Source organism: Emydura macquarii, unplaced genomic scaffold, assembly GCF_026122565.2.
Source record: "Emydura macquarii macquarii isolate MOO-44397 ecotype Brisbane River unplaced genomic scaffold, CSIRO-AGI_Emac_v2 contig_1230, whole genome shotgun sequence".
Lineage (NCBI taxonomy): Eukaryota > Metazoa > Chordata > Testudines > Chelidae > Emydura > Emydura macquarii.
This window is the reverse complement of record NW_027131367.1, coordinates 8,566,469-8,584,097: the sequence shown is the minus strand read 5'-3', so window position 1 is coordinate 8,584,097 and position 17,629 is coordinate 8,566,469. Positions and strand designations below refer to the sequence as shown.

The window sequence follows — 17,629 nt, the reverse complement described above, 5'->3', positions numbered from 1 at the left end:
CTGCCCTGCCCTGGTTCTCCCCCCTCACATCTCCTTTCTCTGCCCCGGTTCTCCCCCCCCTCCCATCTCCCCATCGCTGCCCTGGTTCTTCCCCTCTTCTCTGCCCCCCCCCCCCCCCGCCATGGTTCTCCCACCTTCTTTCTCCTCCCCCCGCCCGGCTGATGTCACACGCTGGCTGCAGGCAGCCGGGGCGATCATGGCTGCTGCCGGCTGGAGCCTCTCGCTGGGCTCCAGCTAGGGGGCCGGGATGGAGCCCGGCGCGCTCGGGGAGGAGGAGGCCGAGGGGCTGCGGTTCCTGCGGAAGCTCAAGGAGGTTTTCGATGCCTGCGCCGAGGACGCGGACGGCTTCCTGCGGGTGGAGCATTTCGTCGCCCTGGGGCTGCAGTTCGGCCAAGGGGATGAGGTGAGCCGGGCTGGGGAGGGGGCGCGCCCAGCCCCCGATGGGGAGCGGGGGGAAGAAATCGCTGTCAGGGCTCGGCTTCCTCCCCCCATTGCACCCCGCTTTCTACCCCCCCATTGCACCCCGCATCGCACCCCGTCTTCTACCCCCCATTGCACCCCGCCTTCCTCCCCATCCCCCGTTCTGCATCGCTTCCCTTCGCACCTGCCGGCCCGGCCCGGCCCGGCCCTGCAGCATCTCGGCCCGTTTTGCAAGAACTTGCACCTGGGCCGCTCTCCCCTCCTGTAACCAGCAGCGTCCCCCCCCCCCCCCCCGCGGTCTCTGCAGGACAAGGCTGCTCTGGGTCCCATCGCCTTGGAGGGGGTGGCCTGGAAATATGCTTCCAGCTCTTGCAGCCTAGAGGAGGAAGAGGGACGATCACCCGGGGGCTAGTTCTCCGCTGATTTGGGGCCAGACCTTGTTTTGTTTTGCCGAGCGAGGCGGGGGGGGCCCTTAACCCATTTTGCATCTAGTCTTGATTCTGGTTGCTAAATTCTCTTCTCTCCTTTCAATGTGGAGTAACTTCACTGAAGTCAGTAGACTCCCCTGAGTGTCAAAGGGAGGGTGGAACCAGACTAGGGTGACCAGAGAGCAAGTGTGAAAAATCGGGGCCCCAGGGGTGGAGGGTAATAGATCCGTAAGTAAGAAAAAGCCCCGAATATCGAGACTGTCCCTATATCTGGTCAACCTATATCAGACCCTCGCTCCATTCAAATATGTCACATTTTGGCCTCCTGTCTTTGAACATACCACCGCCCTGCTCAGACAAAACTGCCATACAGGGAAACGGGCCAAACTCTGCATTGCCTGCCATGCGAACAAGCCGTGGGTTAAGGCAACTCAGAATTAGGCCCAACGTGATTATTTTTTGATCTGAAAAAGACTGCAGGGGCAGGCTCTTGTTTTCTTTAGCTTGTTTGGTGCTCTGCTGTTTTGTGGTGATCCAAATAGCCACCCGACTCTCAGAAACACCTGGTTTGACCTTGTTTACAAAACGAGTGGCCACCTCTTTTTCTTTCAGTAGTAGCATTGGCTTTCTAAGCAGAAATACACCTGCGCTAGTGAACAGATGTGATGGTTCTGTTGTTTGGGTTTGGTTTGGTTTGGTTTGGTGTTTTTTTTTGCCAGGCATGACTGTTCTGATGAAAGCAAAGGTTTCTCTGGCATGGTAACATTCTTTTCTTAGCTATAGACAATCTGAAAATAGGCTCCGTAGATTCCAGCCAGGTGACTGCCTTTAATGCATTCCGGTTACTTGGCCATGGGTCTGCCATAACTCCTTATAAAAGTAAAGTCCTGTTTGGTCTGCTTGGTGTTAAAGAGCACAGGGTGGGTTCTGGAATGGAGCCATTTAGCAGTATCATATTCATTTACAATGACACTTCATAGAAAAGCTGTGAATTAGAATTATGGACCAAGCCTACCATTGACACAGGTATAAATCTGGAGTCACTCCACTGGCTTCAGTGTAGCCATTATTTTAGTGGAACCATTATCACTCCATTACATCAGTGTAAACGAGAGTTGAACTTGGCCCAATATTTATTAGAATAAGTACATGCATTTGAATTGAAACAGTTCCTCTTATATTATTTAGTAAAGAGATAAATCGTGAACAAAATTAACCAAATATGAAATCTTTAATTTCATTATGAGATTCCCTCCTTCAGAATATTGTAGCTCCTCTCTGGATCTCCACATAACAAAATGCTCTGACACTTGAAAAAAGAAGGCAGCATGACAAAAAAAAGCTAGTGTCAGGATGAAAAGTTCTGACCTTTTAAAATGCAGTTAAAACAAATTAATCTGCAGAGATTGTAAAGAGAGGTAAGTTTATAAAAGGGTTCCAAGGAAGTACGATAGCAAAAAAGCATAATGAATTCATAGTTAGCAAATCAAGTTACTAATTTTTGGATCATCACTGGTAATGGAACAAGATTTGTGAATTAAATTAAAGAAACAGGATACAGAAGGTTCCATTTCTTGCATATAGTCACAGATCCATTGTTGAACATTTCTTTAATGAAAGACTAGAGTTATTATTCAGTAACCAGTAATATGAGAAGTAAGGAATAACAAAAGTGAGCTCTGTTGAACTCTCTGTTTTTATTTGCCCTTTGAAAAGTTATGCATTCCTATATAAACGAATGGCCTAAATTCTTGGAATGTATGGAAATCTAACAGGTTATTCGGAGGGAAGTGGGGTGAATAAACTAGAGATAAAAGGATGAATCAGATGATGTCTTCAAATTGTCTTTATTTTTTGTAGATGAGTGTATTAGAAATTTGTAAAGGGGATGAACTAAAGAATTGTCCTGGAAAATTATAAACCATGAATGGTGTATTCTAAATTTTGGGAGGGGCCTAGATTACAGAGAAATAAATAATATGCAAATAAGAGATTAAATCGTAGGCTGGAGCATATGTCTAGCTAAACAGAATAAATGGTAATGAACAATGCCCTGTAATCATCATTGCTTGCTTGTTGGTTGTAACTGACAATGTTTGAAAAATATAGTTACATAGATGAGACAAAAGGAATTTACCTCTATATCTTTAGTAGCATGCATATTGCAATTTAATTTGCCTTTGTATACATAATCTGAGTTGAAGCCTGTTGAAGTCATTGGAGTCTCATTGACTTCACTGGGCGTTGGATCAAGCCCTCAGTCCCTGGTATGTTACATTGTTGCTAGATGTGGGCCAAACCAGAACCTCATATCTGAACCCCTTTAATTTTGGGGTGTTCTCTGCATGTAGATTCATGTCCCCTGCCTCTACAGTTTTGGTTATGGGACAGCTCCCAATCCAGAAGGGTGGTGCTATTTGGTTTGATGCATCTAAAATATCACCATTTTGGGGCCAAATCTCATGAGAATAGCTTGTGTAATTTCACAATGCTGACTCATAACCTGAATTTTAGCCCTCATTCAGTCTCAGCCACAATCTAAACCTGATCCAGATCTTAATACTGCCTCCTTGGGTTCATCTCTAATTCTTGCCGGATATCACCAAATAAAATGGGAGAAGTTGGGAGTTCACAAGAAGGAGGAAAATAAAGAGGGCGGGGTGTGTTGAGGTACGTTTTGAAGCCATTCCAACTTTATAGGATGCTTATTTTATAGACAGCACCAAGCTTTTCCAATACCCATGTTAAGTAATCATGGTTCTTTGACATAATGCCCCAAGAGACTGTATTTCAGAAGCAGTGATGGTGCCATGCTCATCAAAGGAGTAGACGGACTGCCCTAAGAATGGTGGTCTCCTCTACTCCCAAGACAAGTTCTTGGTTTCCCGGTGGAGTTCAGCCAAATAGGCATGCCAGGAGGCAGTGCAGGGAACAGCAGCAGGGAAATATGGAATGTGTATGGCTGGAAACAGTACGAAGGGTGTGTAGGGAGATTGGTGGGGGGAAAATTTAGTGGAACCTCTAAGGCAGGTGGAAGAAGGAAGACTTTTCTGGGCAGAGAAATATGGAGAAGGGGGAAATAGGGAAGGCGGACAGGGATGTCCAAAATCAGAAAAGGCATATGGGCCTTGACCAAGAAAAGTGATGATGTACAAACTGCACTGTCCTATTTAGCAGTGGCTGAATCAGGTCTGCTCAGTTCACTGACGAAGACAAGATTATGCCCGGCAGGGACAGGTTAGCTTTGAGACAGCAAGAGGGTCTCTATTCTGTTCCATGCATCATCAACAAACATGCCCGCTCCTTTCTGACTGCAGGATCTTTACTGCTGGCTGTAACCAAGAGGTAGGGAAAGCCCAGCTGGCTGTCAGAGCCCAGGGGCAGAGTTTGCAGCATGGGCAGCTAGAAAAATCATCTCTGGACTTGTCAGCTGAGCCAATTTGATATGCAAATCACTGGGAGAGATTCACTATGATGGAGGCAATCATCCTAGTGCAGATGTAGTGTAAGTACCTTATCGTGGGTGGATAGTGACTTTGCCATTCTGTTTAAAAAGTGTCATTCAAAATTACCTTTGTTTACCATTTGTCATCATTGACCTCAGGAGACAAAGAGAATCAGTTCCCCAAAACAGTCCAGCCATCACACTCCCTTCCGTAGGGGCCTAATAATGACTGTGCAGGAAAATCTGCTGCAATGTGTCAGATTAAATTAAACCTAAGAGACGCCGCCAGAGAGCTGTCTTGTCCTCTTTAAGATGTTCTAACACATGATAATTCATTGTTTAAATGTACCTTTAGTTTTTATTCTACATTTTCTGGGACCGATCCAGTCAACTGGTATCTTTCCATTGGCTTTAATGGAAGATTGACTGACCCCATATGTTAATGATTTAGCCTTTTGGTTCTATGTAATTTTTACCTGACATGAAGGATCAGATTTTGCACTGGTACAACCCCACTATCTATAACAGTATCACCAGTAGGCATGAGGTTGCACTGGTGTAAGGAAAGCAAAATACGATTTGGTGATTTGAGTCCTGCCCTGCTTAATCTGATAAGCTTCCTCCGTGCCTTTGTGTATTTGTAGTCAGGGCCAAACAAAACTTTGATACTACAAATTCTTGAGAACAAAATCTGAGTTATTTCTCAGAGTTTGTGAGAATTTAACATAGCATGAAGTTTTACCCTTTCTGTGGTTGGTTGGTTTGTGGTCAACATAATGAAATGTATCATTCAAAAAAAAATACCAGGAACTTTCTGATAATTTGCCCCAAGGCAAAATTTTGCGGCAAACTAGTAGATTTTTGCCTGAAAATAGCAGCCCTTATTTTCGCTTGCACAGTCAAAATAAAGAAGTGAAACGTGAAAATGTTTAGCTTTTTCATGATTAAACTTATTTTTTATGACTTCTGTCATCGATGATGAAATTGTTTTTCTATTGTCCTGTTTAAAACCCTCTATTGCAGCAACTTTACATTACCCCATGCCTTCTTCGTTTTACACCCCAGATGAAATCTTCGCTTCACTGAAGTCTTTGAAAGTATTTGCCATTGTCTTAAATAAAGCCATGATTTCACACACTGTCTTAAACTAGACTATGAGCTGTATAGACGCAGGATCTATCGTTTTATTCCGTAACCCTGATCCAGCAATAAATTCCATGTGAGTGGACTCTGCGCCCATGTAGAGTTCATTGCAGGATTGGGGCCTTATTGTAGTTCACTGAAGTCAGTGTAATTACTTTCATACTCACAGTTAAGCACGTGCATAAGTGTTTGCAGGATCAGGGGTTTAGTTTTTAGCACCTGGCGGGATGAGACCCAGAGATGCTGCCACTGTAATACTGATACTAATACAGGATGGAGCAATTCATATATAGCATCAAGGGCCAGATAATACTAAGTATCTGAAATTTGCATAGTGCTTTTAGTTCAAAGGCTCTCCAAGTACTTTACACCATATGGTCCTAATCCTGCAGCCTCTCCCAGCCAAAACTTGCACTGGCTTCAGCGAGAGCAGGAGGATTACATGTAGCTGCTGTTTTTAAGGAGATGTTGTCAACTGAAAACCATATGTTGCAAACAGACACATTTCCTGCCTGCCAGACTAGTAACAATTGGGGGTGGGAGGCTTTTTGAAAGCACCGATGGGCATTTGGTGCCCAATTGAGCTATTTGAACATGTCCCCCTTGGATTATTACAAGTGGAAGAAGTTTAAAATTCCAATTTGCTTGTCACTTTGCCACAATTGCGCTTGCTTTTTCCTTTAGCTATAGATGCTAGAAATCCATGACGTCGGTTTCACTTTTGTTGGTAGTCACTTTCTTTTTTTCTCCTCCTTGAGGTTTCAAACACTGCAAGGGAATAAGTTGGTTTAAAAACAACTGTTTTCATTGGATTGCTTTTTATTATGGAAACATTTCTACCGAGTTTTGGTTTAATAAAAGCTTGTTTGTGCAACACGTACATGTTGGGCCAATTTGAAGTAGCACCGTCTCTCTTACCTCTGAGAGCTACAATGCACAGTAGTGTAAAATAGAAACAGTTTAACCCTGTCACCAGTGAATTCTTATTATTTATACTGTAGTAGCATGCAGAAGCTCCAATCATGCATACAGTGAAAGGTTGTCCCTACCCCAAAGATCTAATGAGGTAAAGGGGAAAAGCAGGGGTGAAATGCCTTGACCCAGGTCAGACAGCAGATCAGGGGCTGAGCCTGGAACAGAACGCAGGTCTCTAGAATCATGGTGGAGCCTACCTATCCACTAGACAACAAAAAAGGCTCTCTATTCTTGGCGATTGCATGCAAAACCCACCAGGCAGATAGTCGTTACTGAAATTTCCATGTTGCTGAGCAGTTTGTTACATAAGAAGTGGTAATGCCAGCCTGCCAAATGTATGCCTACTCAACAGGGATTGTGAAGAAAGATGTGGAAAACACACTGCATTTTAAATACCATGGATGGATCGTGTGTAGTCACTAGTTGGGGAAACACTTGTAGCACTAAAAAAGCCAGGAGTTGTTTGCCATCTGGTTTCTTGTTACTTGGAAAATAGTTGCACTTGCAACTGACGTGTCTAGAAGCCTTGCAAATTACATATTAAATGTGCTCAGGTTCCTGGCAATGAGTTATGTGAAAGTGTGTATTTCAGGAATCTGTTGCCAGTTAATGTTTCATAATGCCAGATTCTATTTAAACTCTATATTCAGTTTTCAGCAGCACACGAAATATGATAAACATGTTGACTATTTATTTTTGGAGAAGTAATCATCTTTTGGAGCAATTATTTTTGAAAAGTCCAGGTGTTTCTGCTTAGATAGCAGAGACTGTAATGTTAAGATCAATAAATATTGCCAGGATTGAAACAGTATTGTACTTAAGAGGGAACTTCAGCAGCTTATAAAAACCTGTGGAGTAATATCAATTATACTGTTGTGAATTGGCAGTAACTCCACTGGAGTCAATTCCAATGATGCAGAACAGGTGTACATGAGAGTGGCATCAGGCCAAATGTATACAAAATCCCAATAGCAAATCTCCACCTTTCCTCTATGGCATATAGAGACCAACAGAGAGTAGCAAAGCATCAAAATATTGGGGGGGAGGGGTGGTGTTTGTAGTTATTTGGATGAATTTCACATTTCCAACCCCTGCCCAAAGCCAAAGTGAACAGCCTTTGTCTGGGGAAATGCATGTGCTGGTGGGGATTGTAGGCTGTGCGTGGGCAACTTCTTAGCCCCTCCAATGGCTCCTCCCCTGGCTTCTTGAGCCATGATCCTTGCACCAACCTCCTCCCTCCCCCCCAGACACACCATAGTTTTTGACCACCGGATCTGTGTAATCACTGACCTAATGCCATGTCATACCCCTTCCTGAACTGCTCTCAAACTATCCTCTAGGAATATCTGTGGAAGTAATGCACCGAAGCGGAAGATCTCCCATAACTGCTATGTCATGGTCTTCCTGAACAAAGAGCAGTTCTTCATGGCAGAGTGGTCTTACATAGCAACTGCTCCCCTAGATTCTTCTCTCGGCTATGCTGATGAAAATTTAGAGTTCAACCACTGAGGTAGATGAAGTTACTCCAGATTTACACCAGTGTAACTGAAAGCAGAATCCAGTCCAATGTCTTTAAATAGCTTAATGTATGCTGTAACCTTACAGCAAGCACCTACCAAATATCCGTAATAAGGCTTGTAACATTGGGACTTGAAAGGAAAAGTATTAGAGCATGACCAAAGGGTATTATTATTCTGATGATAGAAGCGGAAGAGAATTACTGCTTTCCTCTTGCTCTGCTTTTCAGAGAAATACAATAAATAAATATTTGCATATCCATGCTGAGGACAGAAGGACAGCTCCCGTGCACCAGTGTTCTCTTGCGCATTTTGACTCGCTAAAGCAATTTGCTAATGACCAGTTGTTTAATGTCGTTTTGCCTGGCTAGGGAAAAGATTCCACTCTGAAAATGGTACGCTGGCGTGCTTAAGCGATTATGGATTAGTCAAGGCACAGTTGCTGTAGCTTTCCTAATTCAATGCAAACCAGTACTGACTGCAGTGTGCTTTAAACAAACCTACCAGTACCTCCTACAAGCAAGCATGTATTTCCAAACAGCTGACATAAAGCAGGCTTAGTCCTTATTGTTAATCATATGTTTGCTACAGCCCTGTAATGAGGCGAAATGCTGTAAGGTTTGCTGTGTACTTACAAGTCTAATTTGTAATGCAATATGAATGAATTTCAAAGATATAAGCACTGAGAGGGGGTTATGCACACAGTTAAGTGCTGCTGTATTCTGAAATACATGCCAGTGATCACGAGTAGGTGCTTGTGAAAAACCAAAGAAAAGATGAATGCTTTTAGTAGTCATTCTTGAATTTTTTATTTAAATAACTCTGCTTTAGCGTTACCTTGAGAGATTATCTTTGTTACAGCTAGAGTGGCATTGTGTTGGCATATGATGAAATGCAAAATCCACGTGAGAAAACCCTCAACATGTGTAGATGATCCTGAAAATACAATTCAATGCTGCTTCCATTTTATATATTGTTGGAGGTATAGCTTGAAAGTAGGGAGATTAATTACCAGCTGCTTGGCAAGACTGAATATTTTCCATGTAGATTCTCTCTCTTGTTCTCTTTTTTTTTTTTAGTGCCAGATTCAGTCTGTGCTGTTAAAATGTAAAACTGCTACTCCTCAGCTGTGACGTGTGTCAGTGTTCTCCAGAAATTTGCTGCGGCGACTCCGGAGGGTATTCAGATTTCCAGTGCATACAGATTTTACCCCTTTAATATGATTAAGCACTGAAAAGCGAGTTATGCAAAATTGTACAAGGAAAGGCCCAGCGTGTTGGGGGTACAGGAGAATTTCCAATTGGATGCTAGAAGAAGCTAACATGGTCTCAAGGCTGCACTGTCATCTGCAATTTAGCACAACCCCTTGATAACCCGCAAAAAGCCTTTCCGGCTAACAAAGTGGACACAAATTTAATTCCCTTACGATGTTCATTGAAGTACAATGATTTCATTATTCCTTGTGCAACCAACAAGGCCATGTTTCCTGTTAACGGCACCTGATTCTAATGCTAAACATTAATGAGCATGTTAAAAACTTGGATTTTTAATTTGTAAGGTAGGCTAGTTTCATAAGACTAGTTTAACTTTGTTCATCTATGCAGGAACTACGAATGAAATCATAACCGTGTTTAAACTGCAGTTCCTTGTGAGAGATGTATGATCTCAGGCCTTGATTACCTGCAGATATTGCTGAATAAATACCCATTTGTGTGTGGCAACATAGTTAACTCAGTCTAGGGTGCAATTAAGTAGATACTAGGAAGTGTCAGACACAATTGCTGGTCGTATAGAATATGGTTTTATAACAGCAGCGTAAGTATAAACAAAAGCATTGTATAATACATCTCAATTACTTGGCATTCAAAATGTAATGAAAGGGCCTCACTTGAAGGGAAGGAGTATTTCCTTGTGATTATAAATGAGTGCAATTAAAAACAAAAATATTAAGAGTCCTTCCTAACTCCTGATTTTTAGTTTAGTTCTGCAGGCACTCTCTGCCTGGGAATGAGTGATGGCCATTAAATGCACAAGACAAAATGCTTACCCAAAATACCTGCGAGACAGTGTAGTCTAATGGATAGAGCACCAGGATGAGAATCAAATATAATATTTTAGTATTATCTAAATTGTTGTGCTTTTATAACTGACTTTACCATGACTATTCCTTTTGTTTTAAGGAATACAACTTTGTATGGTGTTTTGGACTTGTTATGACAGTCTGATTAAATACATGCTGCTCTCTGTGCATATCATAGTCCGAACAGGATGCCATGTTAATTATGTATAATTACCATTCTATTGCTGCCTTTTTGGAGTCTAAGACATGGTTCTATTTCCTTAGTTATGTATCTCTGTTCCAGATACATCTCTCAACCAATCAACACAGACTCACTCATTCCTTGCTTTGGCTACTTTGCTGTAAAAGAACTGGTGGGTTCTGGAGCATTTATTTCAACAGAAATTTTCAGATTTTTTAATATTGATGCATCAAGACACAAATAACTTACTTTTATGATTTATATTCACCAATAATATTCTGCATAATTTCCCAGCCCTGAAAACCCACATTTATTTGTCTTCTGTTGCTGTGACACCTACTGTTGCATGTTTTCTCCATTCCCTGTAGGTCATTCTGAGCATCCACAGTTACTGGATTGCCATGGATTTTATTTTCTGCAGCGAGGAAGTGGAAACACACAGATCATTTTCTTTCCAGTTTCTGCTGCAGTTCCATGCATCACAGTGAAATGATCCTTACTGATACAATCCAGACAGCATTTTGAACATACCTTTTTTTCGTGCTCCACTTCTGTTGTGATTTTTATAAAAATAACATGCGTACAAACAGCTTTCTTAATGTTTGCATGTTAATAGATTGGAGAATCGCTATAGCAAAATATGGTTGATTTCACTGTTTACATATCAAGTGACTAAATGCTCACTTGCACATCTTTTACCTAACTAAACCATATGACAACTGGTAGTGCATGGTAGTTAATCTCTTCAACACATATGAGTTTAGATTTATTTCAGCCATCAATTCTGATAAGAGGACAAATAGAGAGAGGGACAAAATAGCCTCTACTCATTATTCCCTGTTTGATCCCAATGCAATAGCCTATTCCATGATTGGAAAATATTACAGTGTCTTATAATGAAGGCAGCAACTCTGCATTTTACAACATTTCTAATGGGAGCTATAATGCTGCAGAAAAGCTGCCGTACAGTTGTTATAAGGGTTTCCTTGTCAGAACCTGCTTGTGCTCCGAGCACTGAATCGAAATTCAATGGAGGCCCCACAAAGACTGGCAAAATAGATAATCCGGCAGAAAGAATCCATGAATGTGGAGGGAGAGATCCCAAGAAAGGAAAGGGTAAATGGCAAAAGGCAGATTTTGTCATCGCTACTCAATAGGACTCCTAGTGACATTGATGTGAGGAAGGGTGGCAGAAGCTGACCCTCCAGGAAATCGTGGTTCCCCTGAAATCACTATTGAAATTCTAGGATATTTCAGTGGGAATCATGGTTTGACCCTAGGATTCTACCACTTTTCCAGCTGGTCAGCAGGGCGAACTCTTTCTTTTTTCCCTCCACATAAATGTAAGATTTCCACACCGCAAATGGCTCTTCCAAATAACCACAACCCCAAGACAGCTCTAGAAATGGCGGTCTGATGCCAGGAGAGGCTTTTGATTTAGACCTGTCTCAGAGGAGGTAGGTCAAACATTTCTGCTAAGAGCAAGACTGTGCCACCCTTATTCCCCTTGATTAGTCCCACTGATGTGACTAACGTAGGAGTATGGCAGTCTAGTGCTAAATGGTGAGCACTCTTCCCATAACCTTTGAATCTACAGAGGGGATAGCCAGTTCTTTTTAATTTCAGTACAATTACAGTGTCATACATACTGCAACAGACTAAGTGTACTATAGGACATAGGGCTGGAAGTGACCTCCTAGCTCACTGAGTCCAATCCCATTCTGCTGCAGGCAATCCCATGATAGAATCCCATTCCTAAAAAGAGGCTATGTGTCCGTCACAGTGCCAGCAAGCAAGCTGGGGCTCTTTAGCTCAGGAAGTCTCTGGTTCAGTCCCTGCTGCGTCAGCCAAGATGTTGGCTGTTGCACAAGCAGAGACATGTTTGACGGCTCACTGCAGCAGTGGGCTTGCTGACAGCCTTCTTGCCTGGTCAGGGTCATTTACTGAGCCAGCCCATGGTAGTGAGTGGTGTTGGAGCCAAACCGTTGGTATCCTGTAAAATTGTGTTTTATGGTGGTTTAATTTTAAACACCTGCTATTGCAGGCTGCGTGCAGCCTTAATAATGCTTGCCGGATAACGCCGCATTCCCTTGCCAGTGACGCCTCTGCTGAATTGGATTGGGTCTCTACAGAGGGCATTAACGTGATAGGCCAATTTCATTTATTGAGTGGCAGCTGTGGCAAGACACCTCCTCCGTCTCACGGGACTTAGCACTTCCCCCTCTGGCAGTGGCAGGGTCTGGGGTAAATCAGCCCCACTCTGGACAGTCTTTGTTTTCCCGCTCTGTGTTTATGTACCAATATCTTCAAGGTACGCTTCACCCAAGGAGTGTTCTTCCATCGAACACAAAGAAACTCATTTACAAATACAAAACCGAGGGGTAGACCTTTCCCTGCCCCCTCGCTGGGGCGTGTGTCAGTCCTTCCAAAACTGAGTGCCTGTTTAGGGGTTGTTTCCCCTGTAAGGAGGCGAGCAGCCTCTCGCCCAGGAGAAAGAAGCCTATCTCCCTGCTGCCGCTAGCCCTGCAGCCGTTTGTCTCTGCTCGCCTTCCCTCTCCAGAGGAGGGGTTTTTAAAGTCTTAGGCAGCCCTGAATTGGACTCAGTTGTCCCTAAATGACCTGAGGTACCCCTTCTCAGCTTATAGGAAAAATGACCTTTATCATTCTAGGGCTAACATACCTGCCTTCCTCCACCCTCTTGCATCTGCTGGCTCCCTTGACACCTTCTGGGAGCAGTGGGCGCTGTCCGGGCTTCTCTGCTTGGTGTCCTGTTCTGGTTCCCTCCGTTTGACCCTGTGACCCCCACGCCCTCTCCTTTTTTCATTCTTTGTTCCACGCAATCGGTTGTGTACTGGGTCCAGTGACTCCTCCCCCCAGGGGGCGGGGCCTTTAGCAGTGGGCGGGCTCGCGCCCACCCACTTCCCAGCTCACAAATAGTCCACCCTCTTGCAGCTGCCCAGCTTGATTTTGTCACTCAGCAACTCTGAGAAGGCAGCTCCGCAGTCTTTGGGTGGGAGAGAATGTGATGCTGATGAAAGCACCGTAGATAACTAGAGAATCAGTTCAGTAATTCACCCTGGAGCATGTGTGTAATAACATTTGGATTCTGGACCTAAGCCCTTCTTTAATCATATACAGAGCAACTTTAAGTAAATACAGATGCTTCCATGGTGCAGTAAATTACTGTTTGTCTGTAGAGGCAGCTGCTGGAAGAATTGTGTAGAACATACGCAGAGGCATCTCTTGTTTGTTGGAAAAGGAGAATCTCAGGAAATAAAATGTGCTGCTGCACTGCCTTATCGATTTAATGGGACTGCATGAGTTGGGAGAACCCCAAGGCTGCTGACCCCACAGAGATCCAAAGTTAGTGTATCAACGAGAATGCTCTGTAGGGGAAATCCTGCATTGGCCCAGAAGCCAGTTGGAGAATCTAATAGCTCTTCTCCATCTGACTATTACAGAGTCTTAAACATATAAACTTGTGGGTTTTAACGAGAGGAGGAATGATGCCATTTCACTGCCTCTCCCTCCACTTTCTGCCTAATTTTGGTGGATACTTGGGTCACTTCCGGCCCCTGTATGTCAGTGTGAGTTTAGCCAGAGTAAGGACTGCAGGATTTGGCCCGTTGTTGTGATCATTCCTTTATTTGTAGCTTGCCAAAGGTCTAGGTCGTGGCTGGCTTATCGCTGCCGTCATTTCACAGTACTCCGTTGTAAGTTCAGACCGTGGTCTTGAGCACGTGAGTTTCTGGCTGCGTGCAGCATTTGCTGTGGTCTGTCTTGAGTGTGGGGCTCTGCTCTGAAGAACTACTCGCAGGTTCATTCCATCACTTCGCACCAAGAAGGAATGCCGTGGGAGCTGAGGGAGTTCATCTGGGCCGGTACCCTGGGAGAGACAGTGACCAAGGCTGATAAATCCAGTGCTGAGAACTTTCTGTGAGTGGGGAGATTGCAAGAAAAGAATATTTGCTCCTGTTTTTATTCTGTTCAACACTACTGAAAGATTTCATTGTAACTGGATTACATTGTATGTACAGAGTTTAGAATAGTGGGGCCCAGTCCCTGATTGGGGCCTCGAGGTGCTACTGCCGTAGAAACAATAAAGAGTTCTTAAGGAAGTAGATGTCAGGCAAATTGTGGGTAACTATATTCCTGTGAACTCCATGATCTGCTATATAACTGGTCACCTGCAGGTGGTGCTGATTGATTGTTTGGTTTTCCTCTTAGTTCTTCTCTCCTGCCACTTTCTAGTTTGGAGTTTGATATTCTCAAACTTCAGAAGTGGTTCAGACTATCCCAGGTGCATGTTAAAGCCACTCCCAGCAATGCCTGCTGTTTAACTGAGCACAGCTGGTGCTGATTTTATCGGGGAAGAAGATGGGGGTCTCACTGGCAAAACACTCATCTTTGCATTACGTTTCAGAATCTTTCTCTTCCATCTCAGAATTTTCTGCCTGGATGATAAATGGAGAGCACCCAGCAATGGAATAGGCCTTAGCCGTTTGGCTGGGTAGCCAGTGAATAAAGGAAAGGCCCCACATCTACAGCATTCTGTCTGAAAGTAAAGAATCAAATAGTGAGCCAGGCAGCATCTGGAAGGAGCTGGTTACGTTGTGAGGATCGGCAGCTTGATCCTTATTAATTCGAACTGACAAATCCTTTTAATCCACACAGTTTTGCTTTTTCCCATTGGGTAATTATGAGGGTTGAAAATTTCCTTGGAGGAAAATTGCACTGTGAAAGGGTGATGCCTCATAACTTCTGACTTACATCTCTGTCCATTCAAAGCTCTTGTGTCCAGTTTACTAGATTTACTGGAAAGGGGATGTTTTATTTGCTCACAGCCAGACAGTCTAACAAGCCTAGTTTGGAGAATGAAACTGGTTTGCGTTGGTTGTTGCCAGCAGCCGTCATATACAAAAATCTAAACTTGCTTTGTGTGAAGCAGATAAATGGCGTCTGTCACAAATTCTGCACGTCAAAGGGCTGGAATATGAAAACTGCCTCTTGTGGCGAAAGAGACGTGGCCAGGAAAACCATTCACGGATGACAAATTGATATTAAATTCTCCATTGGAAGGACAAACGTCAGAAGGGAAACAATAGTCCTTTTCACCTGAATAAAAAAGTGGGTAACGAAATAACTGAATTTTGCCTTCAGTTAAGTCGACGAAAGTTTTACCAACTTAAACAACTCATGTTCTGATCCATAAAGCCACTGCCCTCCCTCAAACCCTCCATTGTACCCACCTCTACTGGAATGCCTTGAAGAAATCAGCTAATTGGTAATGGCTGGGCTAAGGGGTTAGGTGGGTACTTGCTTGAAATGAGTTTTATGCTTCCCCGGTAAATAACTTAATTTCTTCCTGATTTTAGGCAGAGTCACACAGGTAACCTTAGTGGAGAGTAAAATTTTGGCGAACGATCTTGAGTTCAAAGTATTGGGCACAAACCTGTGTTCTTTCAAAACCAGAGCCACGTGACTTCTCATCTTTCTGCCATTGAACAAACTTTGTAATTATAACCATTGCAATGGATATCCCATTTGTCATGTACCTATCTCATTCCTCCCATGGTCCAGTCAGGATGTCCCAGGACACGTGTAGATCGTGTTCTGCCGGGACATTGTGTTTAACACTGATGGTTCGTGCTCTATGAAAATGAATCCTGTTCCATTGCCACACGCCAGTAACCATGGAACAGCTGGCAGTGCTTCGTGAGCTTCCAGGTCAGTGGTTCCTTGGGGGCAGTCAAATTGATTTTCTGCATGTTGGCACATGTGAATCCAGATTGCATCGTGCGTTTCCTTGCCTAAGGGTGTGCAGTGCTGCCAGGAGTAGAGGATGGAAGAGCCATGCAGTAGCAGCATATGGAGTATCAGAACTGATGCCAGCCTCAGGGGAACCAGTGTGAACAGCCCGTGCTAATGCAGATCACCAGCCCTGTTTCATGATCTCTGTATCACGGCGTCCTCCCGCCATGCCTCTCTTTGGAGTCTCTCAGGACCACAAAGGACTCGGTGATCCTCGAGCTTGCAGTCACCGGTGGTTTATTTACAACGTGCACAAGAATCTCCCACCACCATACAGGGCCTTGCCTGGACCAGCTGTCACTGGGGCTGCTCAGGGCCCAGGGAGACAGGCAACACCTCTGCACTCCTCCCCCCCGACTCCTTTCCCTTCTGGCCCCTCAAACCTTCTGGGGCCTGGCTTATAAACCCTGCTGGGCCAGCAGGGCAGCTGCAGCTCATGGCTTAATCAAGTCCCTGGGAGGCTGCTCAGCCTGGGCCTACGTGCAGCAGCCTCCCCTCAGGCAATCAAGTCCCAGCCCAGCTACCGGCTCTGCTGGCCCTGAGCGGGCTAAGTTAGTGTGGCAGGGGGCTGGCCAGGAGTTCACCCCCCAGCACCTGTCACAATCTCCGACGGTTCAGGTGGCCCTATGTGAGCTGCGCCGTGTTGCTGGGTATTGTTCAAAGGGCTACCTGTGCACATCGGTCCGATCTGACTGTATGCTTGCCCATCACTCTGTGTTGCTTTTTAGTGGTCTGCTTATCTTCCTACCCCTTTCGTCTAGACACTATGATATTCCACTCCATGGGATCTGAGTCTGGAAAACAGCTGGAAAAGCCCCCTTCCTGCCATCACACTTGCTTTCTGCACCCAGCCAACACTCCCTGCAAACAGAATAACACAAGTGAGTCCATTAAACCTGTGACAGTGAATGTAAGAGAGGGAGATGAGAATTAAATTGGCCATTCTGTGTAGACGGTGACATGAAATTCAACACCTTCCTTCTGAGAAATGCCAATAGCCCCTCTGCTGTGTACTGTGGTTACCCAGCACTGAACCCACATGGAGATCAAGCCAGAAAGCCTACTGCGCCCGTAAGTCAACAACACAACAAAGAAGAGAAGGACACTGAGTTGTCATATCGTCCTCAGGAAGTCAATTGGCTGGAGCCCATAACAAACATACTGAGCTAGATTCATCCCTTAGAATCATGCAACCCCCCTGGTATAACTGCGCATGAGCGACTGGTGGAGCCGAGGGCAGAAGTTGGCCATTGGTCTCTGAGCTCCTCTTCAGAGGGTGCTATCATTTTCTTGTCCAGCCCAGTTTAGTGGGTCCCTACTCAGAGGTTCAGTAATTCCCACGCTGCTGTTTCTCAGGGCTCATTCTGTCTCAGTGGGTTGTGGTGGGTGGCTGTAGCTGATTTAAGCTGGCATGGTCCGTTCTTTCTACCACCTCGTTGTAGTAATTGTACAGCAAATGAGCTCCTTTCAAGAGGTGGATATGGCTTTGGAGGAGTCAGTCTAAACACAAACGATTTACACAACATTTCAGGTGGAACCCCTGCTTGATTGAATGGAGGTGGTAGAATAATGTGGCTCTAAATTACCTCTGGGATTATTGCAGCAGCCTGCTGCTTTTCTCCTCTCTTT

The 17,629-nt window shown here is 44.4% G+C and overlaps 1 protein-coding gene across 2 annotated transcripts in view; it reads left to right on the top strand.

The window, feature by feature from the left end:
- Positions 1-217: 217 nt before the first annotated feature.
- The window catches only part of RAB11FIP4 (RAB11 family interacting protein 4), a 182,273-nt gene continuing 164,861 nt past the window's right edge, over positions 218-17,629 (top strand). For both annotated transcript variants that reach the window (XR_010919560.1, XM_067547407.1), the window contains exon 1: positions 218-403. Coding sequence is in view for 1 of the 2 variants with exons in the window: in XM_067547407.1 (XP_067403508.1) it covers positions 248-403 (156 nt within the window). In the remaining variant the exon portion in view is untranslated. The remainder of the gene's footprint in view (positions 404-17,629) is intronic.